General features: G+C 42.0%; 1 protein-coding gene across 1 annotated transcript in view; it reads left to right on the forward strand.

Annotated features, from left to right (window-relative positions):
• LTA4H (leukotriene A4 hydrolase) overlaps positions 1 to 12,138 on the forward strand; it is a 29,892-nt gene that overhangs the window by 12,543 nt on the left and 5,211 nt on the right. The window contains exons 6-15 of the mRNA XM_075011617.1: positions 2,986 to 3,038; positions 4,387 to 4,459; positions 5,317 to 5,457; positions 5,674 to 5,697; positions 7,454 to 7,524; positions 7,618 to 7,729; positions 9,654 to 9,798; positions 9,880 to 9,983; positions 10,418 to 10,488; positions 11,308 to 11,362. Of these exons, the coding sequence (XP_074867718.1) occupies positions 2,986 to 3,038; positions 4,387 to 4,459; positions 5,317 to 5,457; positions 5,674 to 5,697; positions 7,454 to 7,524; positions 7,618 to 7,729; positions 9,654 to 9,798; positions 9,880 to 9,983; positions 10,418 to 10,488; positions 11,308 to 11,362 (849 nt within the window). The remainder of the gene's footprint in view (positions 1 to 2,985; positions 3,039 to 4,386; positions 4,460 to 5,316; positions 5,458 to 5,673; positions 5,698 to 7,453; positions 7,525 to 7,617; positions 7,730 to 9,653; positions 9,799 to 9,879; positions 9,984 to 10,417; positions 10,489 to 11,307; positions 11,363 to 12,138) is intronic.

Consider the following 12,138-nt stretch of genomic DNA (forward strand, 5'->3'; position numbering starts at 1 on the left):
AACCCTGCATTGCCCAGAACCCCTTTTGACCCCGCTCTTACTCCTGCACCTCCCACCCTGAACCCCTCCTTACCCCCTTCTAGTTTGTAATATTTATGCTTAGGGAAACTTTACTGCACGTGTGAGCAGGATGAGGTGTGCTTTTTTTTTTAAAAAGGAACAAATTCCATAGAAAAATGTAGTGTAGTTTGGTTGATTACTGGCCCTAACAAGTAAGTTTGCCAAACTTGACTAATTTCTTTCCTTAGCACTTCTCCTTAGCCATAAGGGTAAGGGGTACAATAGGTTACAGATTCTCTAAGCAAAGGTTATATTAATTCCCTCAGATCTGAAACTTCAGACCACTTAAAGATGATGGTCAGGTATAGGGTTAAGTGTGGTAACTAACCACATCAGAAAGACAATACAGAACTTGTTCTTATCGGCTTGTAAAAGAGGGACTGCTGAGTCGGTGCCTTTGCCCAGCCGAAAGGGGAATACAAAAGTCCACTGTTGACTGAGCTGAGCCCGTTGCAGTGGGCATACATGTGCTAGCGTAACTGCAGACTTTGGTCTGGGGATCTAGGAATGTGCTTCATAGACGACAGACTTGGCCACCTTCACTCTGATACCAATGTGTGGGTTTTTTTGGGTAGTTTGATTGAGGTCTCTGCAGAGCTGGCCCAGCCCACAGAAGGAGGCACATACATGCAGCCAGCAACTGACAACACAGGCACACTCTTGATCCGCTTTTTTGGGCTAGGAATGAAGATTAAGGCTATGTCTATGCTGAGATAAATTTGAATTTATTAATATCATTTTTACGATGCTGGATTTTATGAATTCAAATGTAACTATCCTTACCTCCCCTCGTGCTCCTTTATTGCTGCCACACTTAATTGGCAAACATCGATTGTTGCAGTAGTGCACTGTGGGAACCTATCCCACAATTCCGCCATCCCCATAGGATTCTGGGTATTTTTGCTGGTATTTGACATCATCTTCCCATGTTGCATTGCCCTTATTCCCCTCCTGTGGTAAGCAAACATCCATTTTTCCAGTCGGAAGGAAGGAAAAGTAGGGCATCAACAAAGATTGCCAAATGAACAGAAATCTTTTATCTGTAACTGAATTATCAAGGATTTTATAAAAATCAGCAGGTGTGTGTCTTAACTGGCCATCCACTGACTCACTCTCCTCCCTTGACTCCGTCTGATCCCTGAAAATAAGAGGGACAATGAAAAGCATGTAGAAAGAGTAGATGATAGTTTTTTGGAGGGAAAAAGAGTTGCTGAGGGGAGGGTATTTGATTTCCCAGGCCATTAAACAGCTTCTGTTCACAGCCTGTGTTCTCAACTAGCCCACCACCCACTCTTCCCTGCGTGAAGAGGACCAAAGGTAGAAGAAAGAGGATAAAACAGGCTAGGAAAAAAGACTTTTTTTCTTCTTCCCTCTTCACTGCACAGAAATTGCCAACACAGGGGATGGAAGCAATTCCCTGAAAATCTTTGTCACTGTGGGAGGCTTCCTCCCAGTGGCAGCCAGCCCCCTGGGTCCTTGTTGGGGCAGGGTGGAAGGGGTTTCAGTGTGGGCCCAGTCGAAGTAGTCCCCCTGTGTGGAAGAAAGCCCCCCAAAGTCTTAGCCACCAGGAGAGACTTCCCCCCTGGTTGCAGAAATGTCCCAAAATATTTTTGGTGGGGGGCCAGTTGAAGTAGTCTGCCTGTGTGGAAGAAAGGCCCCAAAATTCCGCCACCCACACCAACTGTGCTCAAGCCAGGATGTGGTGCTGCCTGGCAGCATGGTCAGCACTGAACAGCAGGCTCATACTTTTATGGGGTTGGGGGCTACCCATATGATATGACTGAGTGCTGGAAAAACCCTGACTGTGTGGCACCTGGGTTGCGGGGTGGGGCACAAATGTAAACTGCTGAGAGGACGTTTCTTGGTCTCTGATGCAAATACAACCCCCACAACAGCCTTGTTGCCACGTAGTATGGCGATGCAGCAGCTGGTTCCAGGCAGCGCAGAAAAAAATACCAAGTGTAGAGAGAGAACCACGAACTCCCTGCAGAGGCTGTTTATAATAGGTAGATGTGCTCACAGCACTAATAGCAAAGGAGGAAAGACATTTCTCAGGCTATCATACAAACATGACACCACAGCCACAGACTTCCTGATCCCAATTTGAAATTCATGGTCTTCCTGCTACCTAATTCCTGTGCACCTGGCGAGCAGCGGCCAGAGTGGAGCACGAAGGGGCATTGTGGGTTATGTATGGGACACCTCTGAAGGCTAATAAATTTGATTTTTAAGACATGGTGCTTCCAAACTGCTCTTTATTCAAACTTGTAAATTCAGACTTGATGCTACACCCATCAGGTACCAATGATATTATGGTATCAATATTGGGGGTCCCTGTATCGAGCTAATGGTATTTACAGTGAAGACAGTCACATGGTAATCTCAGGCTAACTGCCTTAAATTTGAATTTATCTCATAGTGTAGACATAGCCTAAGTAGTATACAAGTATGTCTGTCACAAACCAATCATTAACTTTTGAGTTTGTGGCACAATTGTCTCTTATCACAACATGATCCCCTGATGACCCTCACACTTATGGAAACAGGGTATGTATAAAATGCTAGGAGGGAAGATATGACCTGTTTTAACATAGATCAAAGGTGCCTCTGTTTTTTCTGGTGTAGTCTGAATAAAAGTATTTTCCCATATAAACCATCAAAGGGTTGCAGTCCTGCCACCTGTGACGATTCGGATGACAGTGATAGCTCTGCGGGTTGAATGGGGTAGCCCTTACATGTGAGGACTACTACTTACTACCATTGCTGATAGATCTGTTACACCACATCAAGCAGAAGAAAAACGAGGCCCTAGAGGTTAATGCAAGGTCAAAAGTTGTGAAGAAAGTGCATACAATTACTTACATAACTTTTTCCTTTTGCTTACAATTTGGATTTTAAATAGATGATTTTAATATCTTTCGTTAGGTTCCAATACCTTGCTACCTGATTGCATTAGTGGTTGGGGCTTTGGAAAGCAGGTAAGTTTGTCCAGTACACATTAGCTAAATTTTAGCAATCACAGAAGGTGGGAGGGTCCTGATGTTACTTGGACTCTTGATCTTAATTAAAAAAAAGAAACCAAAACAGAACTCTTGCTCAATGCAACAGTGTTAAATTGCTCTTCCATGGAACATTCACCTGTACATTTCCCCCAAACTGGAACAGTTCTGAGTGTATTAGGAGCTCTTTAAATATTTGTTTCTTACTCTCACTTCAAGGAATATCTAGCCACAAAAGAGGAGAGGATGCTCCTGAGTCCACTGTCTCACTATAAGGGAAAGAAACGGAATGGAATCATTCACTGTGGCTGCATCTACCCTAGCAAGTTCTTTCAAAATATTTTTCAGAAGAAGAGGCTCTTTCTAAATCTCCAGCAGAGCATCTACACACACAAATTATTCTGTCAAAATTAAAGTGAAAGAATGTGGCACTCCTTTCGAAAGCGCTCTTCCACTCCTGTTTCAGGAACAGCACCTTTTTCAAAAGCATCTTTTGAAAGAGAACTTGTAGATGCTCTTTGCGTGCCCCCCCCACCTTTTTTTAAAAAAAAAAAATACAAGTCCTTAGGGCACTTGATTTTTTCGATCACTGGCCTAGTTTTTTTGAAAGCATGGGGACTGTGTGGATGATCTTTCGAAAGAGCAAATCACTCTTTTTTGAGCTGCTTTCTTATTTGTGGACACAGTCTTTCAAAAGAAGTCCTTTTGGAAGAGATCTTCTGGGAGGACTTCTTTTGAAAGATCGCTGTAGTGTAGATGTAACCTCAATCTTTGTTCCTCTCCGCAGTCTTTTAGTCCTGAGAATAATCTAGAAATTCACTCACTACCAGATGAGCCTTAGTTTCCTCCATAAGTCATAGTATACTAGTTTCAATCCCGTTGCTTATTTGCACAAAGATATGTTTTAATCTAGCCCAGAATGTTGTTGGTGTTACAATATTAACACTGTAGAATATTTTAAAAAGCATGACCTTCAGTTTATCGTCCACCTAGATAGTGTAAAAATCTGTTATTTACTGTACTTGCAGCTCTTCCTACCTGTCTTTCTGTGGAAGACTAGAACATTAAGTCTATAAGCAAATAAGTATGTCTAAAATTAAATTTGTCATTCTTTCTCTTTCCTTGCTAATCTCCATTGAAACACATACAATAGCAGTGGCATGAGGCCAGGGGAGGTTTTTCCAGAGCATCCTCTCAGTAATATGGGCTGCGTTAGAGGAGACTACATTATGGACTGTGAGAACATTAACACCCATCCTCCACTCTGCACTCGCTTCCCAGTGAACATCAATTCAAGTTTGTCTAACTGAAATCTGTACTTACACAGACAGATTGGACCAAGAACGCTGGTGTGGGCTGAGAAGGAGCTGGTGGATAAATCTGCCCATGAATTTGCGGAGGTTAGTTACAGAGACTCTGCTAACTGTTCATTCACTTCATGTAGTACCTACTGTATATTGAGAGAGTCTGTGCATTTGTCTGTCATGTCTGTGTGTCTGTCTGTTCAAGAACTTGTCTCAAATGGTAAGAGCTTGGACCACCAGATTTTGTTGTGCAGCTTCCTCTTATCATAACTTAAAGCAAGGTCAAGGTTTGATTGTGCCAGGACAATGGGATGTGTGTGGATTTGGCAATACTATTATTTCTTACCAAACAGAAAGGGAGGGGTATGATAGCAGGGCCAGTTTATAGTCAGGAATGAGCACAAGTGAGTAGCAAGCATGGGAGGGGGGACAGTTAGGTCTGACAGTGACTACACTGAGGAAGCAAGTGCACTAGCCCTACAGGGCAGCTGCCAGCTGGTAAGTGTAGCCACCAGACTGCCACCGCTGTGGCCTGTCACCAGAACAGCACGGCCATGGTGAACCCTAGGAAACCTCCCAGCCCTCTGCCCTGACACCTGCACCCCTTCGCCCTTCCCATCCCCCACCCCGATTCCTGCACCCTCCACCCCCTGACCTGAATCTCCATAAGGGGACAGGCAACACCAGGTAAATCCCTCTAGTTAAATATAAATTGGCAGTACTGCAATTATTCTCATTTTAAGTTTTCCCCTCTCCTCACTTTCACCACAGAAAGTGTTTTCTCTCTCTAAAGGATCTTCCTGTAACTGCTGATCTTCCTATGCAAGTAACAAGGCGTAGTCTATCCATGGGAACTTAAGACATTTGAGAGACTTGCGTGTGGATCACTAGGATCACACTTAGATTTGTAAATACAGGATGTAGTTAAAACTCAATGTGAACTTTTGTTTCAGACTGAAGCCATGCTGAAAACAGCAGAAGATCTGGCAGGCCCTTATGTGTGGGGACAATATGACTTGCTAGTCTTGCCTTCTTCTTTTCCTTATGGCGGTATGGAGAACCCATGCCTTACTTTTGTGACTCCTACTTTATTGGTAAGTGTGAAACTTACATGCTTTGTTATTTATCCTTTCATCAGAACCCATTCTATAATCTTTCTGGGTGTGCACAAAACTCTAGACTTAATTTAATTATCAGAAAATGAATTTAGACTGCCAGAGCAAGAGAACTTACATGAAACGTGTGTAGTGCATGAATTTTGAGTTTAACTTGAGTCAACAACGTAATTTGATTTTGTTTTTCTATTCTAGGCAGGTGACAGATCCCTATCAAATGTGAGTATATAAACTTTATTCACGTCTTCAGACCAAATATGGTATACCTTCAAATTAAATCATGCATCATTCAGAGTAGTGAAAATATGGTATATTTCTAAATTTCAAGTCTTCATTTAGTCGTTTTTCGTATTTTCTGTTAATTAGTTACAAAGTGACAAAATACATAAGGTCAGGTTTTAATATCAAACTGTATTGCAAAAATTTTAGGTGTAGGAAACTCTCCTTGTCCCCATCACTTTTGCAGAACAATATCCTCTTTATAGGAGGAATGTTCTGCTTCCCATTTAACTACCTTGGCAAATTAAATATCCCTCTAAAACAGCATTACTCAAATGCAGCTAGTAGGGGCTTTTCTTTCAGTCACAGCCTACTGGGCTATGGGGTATATGCATGCAAAATAGCAGTCCCTTTCCCTTCCTTATTTATGTTGCTGGATGCACCACCTAGGTGTTGGTTGCTGGGGCCACCAGCAGGGTTTGTGCCCTGCTCTCTTGTGGGGACACCTGGGGCACAATACTGGAGGAGTAGGGAGCTGGTGAGTTTTCCTGCCTTCACAGGACTGATAGGACTCAGGCTTTGGGCTTCAGGCCTGGCAGGGCAGGGTGGCAGGCTCAGGTTGTGGGTCTTTGGGTCTGGTCAAGGCTTGGATGTAGCCCCACTCTCCTGCATCCCCAGTGTCCAGTCCACAACTTAATTTGTCCTCAGGTTTGGCAGGACTGAGAAAGTTGGTCTTCATTCTGGGCTGTACTAGCTTTATGCTTCCGTTGATATAGTTAAATCAGATAAAAGGCAGCAAAGTTGAAAGTTTCTGTATTCGATACAGTACACTGAATTGAGGGCTACAGATAATCACAAAAATATCAAGGGAGACTAGGTTTTAGTTCTAATAAAGCCCACATATTTGAATTAGCCACATGTAAAGCTATATTAGTAATTAAGTTGATCCTGAAGGAAGTGGTGGGAGTCAACAGGATCCTATGCTAATGGTATTTATTGGTCTCCTCTTTCTCTGATATCTAGCCAATAAAACTGCCTGCAATGAGTTGTGCATCTTTTTTTAAAGTGTGCTTCAGTGCTTGTCCTAGTTATACGTTAATATTTATCTGTGGAGAGGAGTCTGGATGTCACTTCTTCTTTCTAATCATTATTTCCCCACTTGAAAAATGTATAGTCCTAAAATGAACATAATGATTGTAATGCTTTCCAACAGGCATTATAACATTTTCAGTGTGGACCACATTTTTAGTTTTTCATATGCGTTCCCATTCTGTTCATAACCTCACCAATCCCATCTCCTCCTGTTTGTAATGAAATAACGTTCTTGCACTAAAGCAGTTGCCTTCCCAGGGAAATAATATAAGGAGTGCACTAAAACGCCTTAAACAATCTTTCTATTTAGTATGACCTAGCAGTTGGGAACAAGAGGAGCTGGCACTGTCTGACCAGCCAGATCAGCATTGCCAATGAAGGCACAGACCACAATTTGAAAACTACTGTTTCCACAGAGTGTGGTGTGGAGTATTGTCACACCTGATGTGAATCTGATATCTGGAGGCTTACTTCTAAAAAATGTCAATCCACTTTGAAAATATTATTGTTAGCCCATTGTGATTCCTGCTGTTGCCCCTTCTGCCAATTTTGTCCCCACCTCCCAGCCCCTGCAATTTGGCATTTGACAGTACATTCTCTGAGGTAATCCAATATATACTTCTGACATGGGGTGGGCTTTTGTTGTTGGGTTTGTTTTTTTTAGGTTATTTCTCATGAAATCTCTCATAGCTGGACAGGAAACTTGGTGACGAACAAAACCTGGGAGCATTTTTGGTAGGTATAATACTGAGTGCATAAAAAAATTGATTCTTATACAAAGGAAATGTTTTGCCATCTTATGAGCTAATGTTCTTGATAATGCTCTAGGCTAAATGAGGGACACACTGTTTACTTGGAACGTAGGATTGGTGGACGGCTGTTTGGTGAACAATTCAGACACTTCCAGGCTTTGGGAGGTTGGAGAGAATTGCAAAATACGGTAAACTAGTTTTGGTAGAAATTTATTCTATGTTTTTGTTTAAAGAACTCATCAAAATTAGGTGGTGATAATATTCCCTGAAATACACAACAGGAAGCTAGAACAGTAGTGCTCCTGAGTATCTGTAGTTCGGTACCTGAGTTCTATCAGCATTTGTTTATGGGCCGATCAAGGTACGTTGTTCAGTATAAACATGACACTTCTCGATTACAGATCATTGTAGCACTTTGAAAAGGGCCTAAGTCAGCAGAAGTCATTAAGTCTTGGGGATTGTTTAAAGATCGCAGGCTCTTCTGAACGATTAAATTTCATCCCAGACTACTTCTGTATATTGCTTCCACAGTAGAGAGTTGAGTTCTATTTCCAGCATTGCTGTTTGTTGCATTGTGTGATGTGTGAGGGGAAATTCTTCGCTTTCCTTCAGGGTTGTGTGTGAGATTTCCCTTAGTAGTAAGGGCTGTGACTTCCATGGAGCTAGAAGCAGTTAGTGGAACTAAGGCTATAACTCTTGGCTTCCTGGCCTTCCCCCGCCTCCACGTACTCCCTCCTGCCATCTCAGAGCATCCACAGCATCTTTCCCTGTATTAAAAGGTATTTTGTGGGGAACATGGTCTCATATCTGAATAATAACTTCTTAATTGGTGGTGTAATGGAACAAGGAGTGCGATTTGACTAAATGTGGGCTTTCCCCCAAATCCCCACTATCCATTTGTGAGCTCAGACCATGGTACAAAGGGCTGAAACTCCTGTTGCAATGCATTTGACTTGCTGTAGGTCCCCTAACAGTGCTCATTCATTTTGGCACTTTTTGTAGCAGTAATGTATCTTTTTAAAAACAATAAACCCTGGAGTTAGGTGGGGGTTGCATTCCTGCCTGGGTCCTGGCTTTCCTCACCTTACAGAGCTGGGAAACTGAGCAGGGCAGCAGCCTGTGTCAGTTTCCTGGCCCCAGACAGTGGGAGGGAGCCAGGAACCAGGCAGCAGCCTGGCTCCCAGCTGCCCTCCACTCCTTGGAGTCAGGAAACTGAACAGGGCTATTGCCCTGATCAGTTTCCCAGCTGTGCAAGCGGAGGGGAGTCAGGTGCCAGGCTGCCATCTGGTTCCCAGTTCCCCACCACTCCTGAGACCGGGAAACCTCACCTGTCAGGGGCGGTAGCCAAGAGTCAGGCTGCTTCCTCTGACAGGAGCTGGTTTCCAGCTCCTGTCAGAGATGGAAATCACATTAACCAGAGACACACGCAACTCAGTTGCAGGTATCTCGTGGGCTTGTGGTTTTTGTCTGACCTATCTTTTTAAAAATTGTCTATTTCCCTATACCCGCAGAGCCTCCCAAGGAAAATGTTCACCCTTTTGGAATTAATAGTTTTGCTGTTCATCCTGCCAGTGATATATTTTTAAGGAGTAAATAAAGTGCGATTCCAGTATGGAGAAAAAGGCTGGTGTCATAGCTACTCATCCTTTAAGGGGAACAGCAGCATTAATGGAAACAAAGTATGGGAGTCTGATCAAAATGCCAGCATGGCAATGTCAGTAAAGAGTGATAATATCTCACCCCCTAACTAATGCAGCTAGGCAGGAAAAATCTTTCATGTGGATGCAAACAGTTCAGGGAGATACAGCTTTACTAGGAAAAATACTCTTTTTAAACTGGTGTAAGCTGAGCTTTTACCAAGGGGCTTTCCTATTGTAGTGATAATCACAAAGCATTGTAGTTTAGACCGACCCTAACATGGAAAGTTGCTGTAGTGCCCATAACAGCACTAGTAGGTTGTTACTAACTCAGGAACTTTGGCAAGGGTCATGAGTTACAGCCTGGTGTGTCAAAGCCTGGAGATTGGTCTTATATGGAAGTTAACTGTATAAGCAGGGTGCTGCTAATTGTATGGCCTTTCTGGAAGAGTGTTTGTGTATAATACTGTTTCAGATAAATACACTTGGAGACACAAGTCCTTTCACTAACCTGATCCCTAATCTGAATGAAGTAGACCCTGATGTTGCATATTCTTCTGTTCCGTATGAGAAAGGCTTTGCTTTGCTTTTCCACCTTGAACAACTTCTTGGAGGACCTGGTGAGTGTTAATAGTTTTGTTTCGGAAAGGATTATTTGTTTTCAGTCACTGGTTTTGTTAACTGATACTTTTTTAACTTAGATGTCTTCATTGGCTTCTTGAAGGCTTACATTCAGCAGTTTGCCTATAAGAGTGCTGTGACTGAGGATTGGAAGAAATTCTTGTATTCCTACTTCAAGGATAAGGTTGGATGTTGCTTCAGGCTAACTGGGATCCTACAATTATGTGAAACTGCCAAAGTGTATTCTATTTGTGGCATAGCTCAAGAAGTTGTAGATATTCCATATGATCAGAGTAATGTAGGCTGATAGCTAATGTACTACTATTTTTTTGTTTTTGTTTTTGTTTTAAATGTCTGGTGGCTTATATGCCGCATCCCTTCTTTCCTACATAGAGAATATGTAAAGATGTACCATGGAATCATCCAAATATGGCTTTGGAGTACAGTGCATGTTTTCGAAATAGTTATTCAAAAGTAAGCTATATAAGAATCCTCACTTTTGATCAAGCTGTTCATGCAAACCAAAATTCAGGATTGAAAATAACTTTCAAATTATAAATTCTTTAATGGAGGAAAAGTTTAAATGGTAAACTAAATAAGGATCTGTGTCATTTGTAGGTGGATGTTCTCAACAGTGTTGACTGGAATGCCTGGATGCACAGCCCTGGCATGCCACCAGTAAAACCAAAGTAATTTATGCTCTTTTCTCCTGATTTTTTTCTTACCTAAAATGTTTTGTTTCCCCCCACCCCCCCAACATCAATTATTTGAAAAATCTGTTCTAGAGAAGGTCAAAAAACTTCCAAATGTTTTTCAGAAAATAAGGTTTTGTAGAGGTCTGTACGTATGAGAAAGATGATTTGATATTCTTCTAAACTGAGAAATGTTTGGGGGAAACGTGTCTATGGTTTTGGTGTGTTTGTGGTTTTTTTTAATTGCCACAGAAAATTGAAAAATGTAATTTCATCAATAGAAATATCTGCCAGAAAAAATATCTATGCTGTCCATCTGGCTGAAGCATATATGTCTTTTGAATGTGTGAACGTTCAGAGGTTGACTATAAGATGCACTACTGATCAGGATGTGGCTGTCAAGGGACAATAACAATACTGACAGCAGAAATCACAAATATTATGAAGAGTGGGATTACTGTGAAAATATACAAAGAAAATATTCCTAAATTGACAAATCATACTATACTATTCATTTGCTAGTTCATTTGTAGCAAGCCTAATCAAAAATCTAAGTCATTAGGTTTTGATTCTAAGTTCTCATTTTGCTTGCTTTTACTTACCTGTAAGTTTCAGTTGTTGATGGAAATACATTTCCATCCATTTGTTAATGGTGAAATTAATGTTTACTACTACTAACCTATAAAAATCAAATCCTTCCAAGACTAATTGTAGCCTATCTTGCCACTTTTACATAGCCTTTGTTACAATGCCTGTCAAATGGACATGGAATTACTCACATTTCCAAAATCTGATCCTTTGTTTTCCATCTGTCAGGTACGATACGATGCTATCAGATGCTTGCGTTGCCTTGAGCCAAAGATGGGTCAAAGTAAGTTGTTAAATTCTGCAGATATTTTAGAGATCTTAGTAACTATGACAAACTAGATATTAGTGCTATATAATCAGAGATGGAAAGGTGAGTGCAGCATTACTCAGAGTTGTATGCTTCGGAGAACACTGTCACAGAAGCAGCACTGAATGCCATTAGGTGCCTTCCAGCTTTGTCAGAGCTCGACAATGTACCAACAGCGTTGGAGGTCAGCCAGGCACTTGACGCACTGGCAGCTGGGAAAGCCCCAGGTAAAGACGGCATTCCATCAGAAATTCTCAAGTGCGCTAAGAGCAGCCTGATTCCAGAACTGCATGGGCTGCTGTGTCAGTGTTGGAAGGAGTGGAAAGTACCACAAGACATGAGAGATGCCAACATAGTCACTCTTTACAAGAACAAGGGTGACAGGAGTGACTGTAACAACTATCGTGGTGTATCCCTCCTTAGTATCGTTGGAAAGCTCTTTGCCTGGGTAGTATTAAAGAGGCTCCAAGTCCTTGCAGAACAAGTCTATCCTGAGTCACAGTGCGGGTTTAGAGCTAAAAGATCTACCATTGATATGATATTTTCCCTTAGGCAGCTGCAGGAAAAGTACAGGGAGCAGCAAAGGCCACTATGCATTGTATTCATCGACCTAACCAAGGCTTTTGATGATGTTAGCAGAAATGGTCTTTTTCAAATTCTGGAAAAGATGGGCTTTCCCCCCACCCTGCTCAATATCATCAAGTCTTTCCACAAGGACATGAAGGGAGTCATTGTCTATGATGGATCCACCT

Source organism: Carettochelys insculpta, chromosome 1 (assembly GCF_033958435.1).
Source record: "Carettochelys insculpta isolate YL-2023 chromosome 1, ASM3395843v1, whole genome shotgun sequence".
NCBI lineage: Eukaryota > Metazoa > Chordata > Testudines > Carettochelyidae > Carettochelys > Carettochelys insculpta.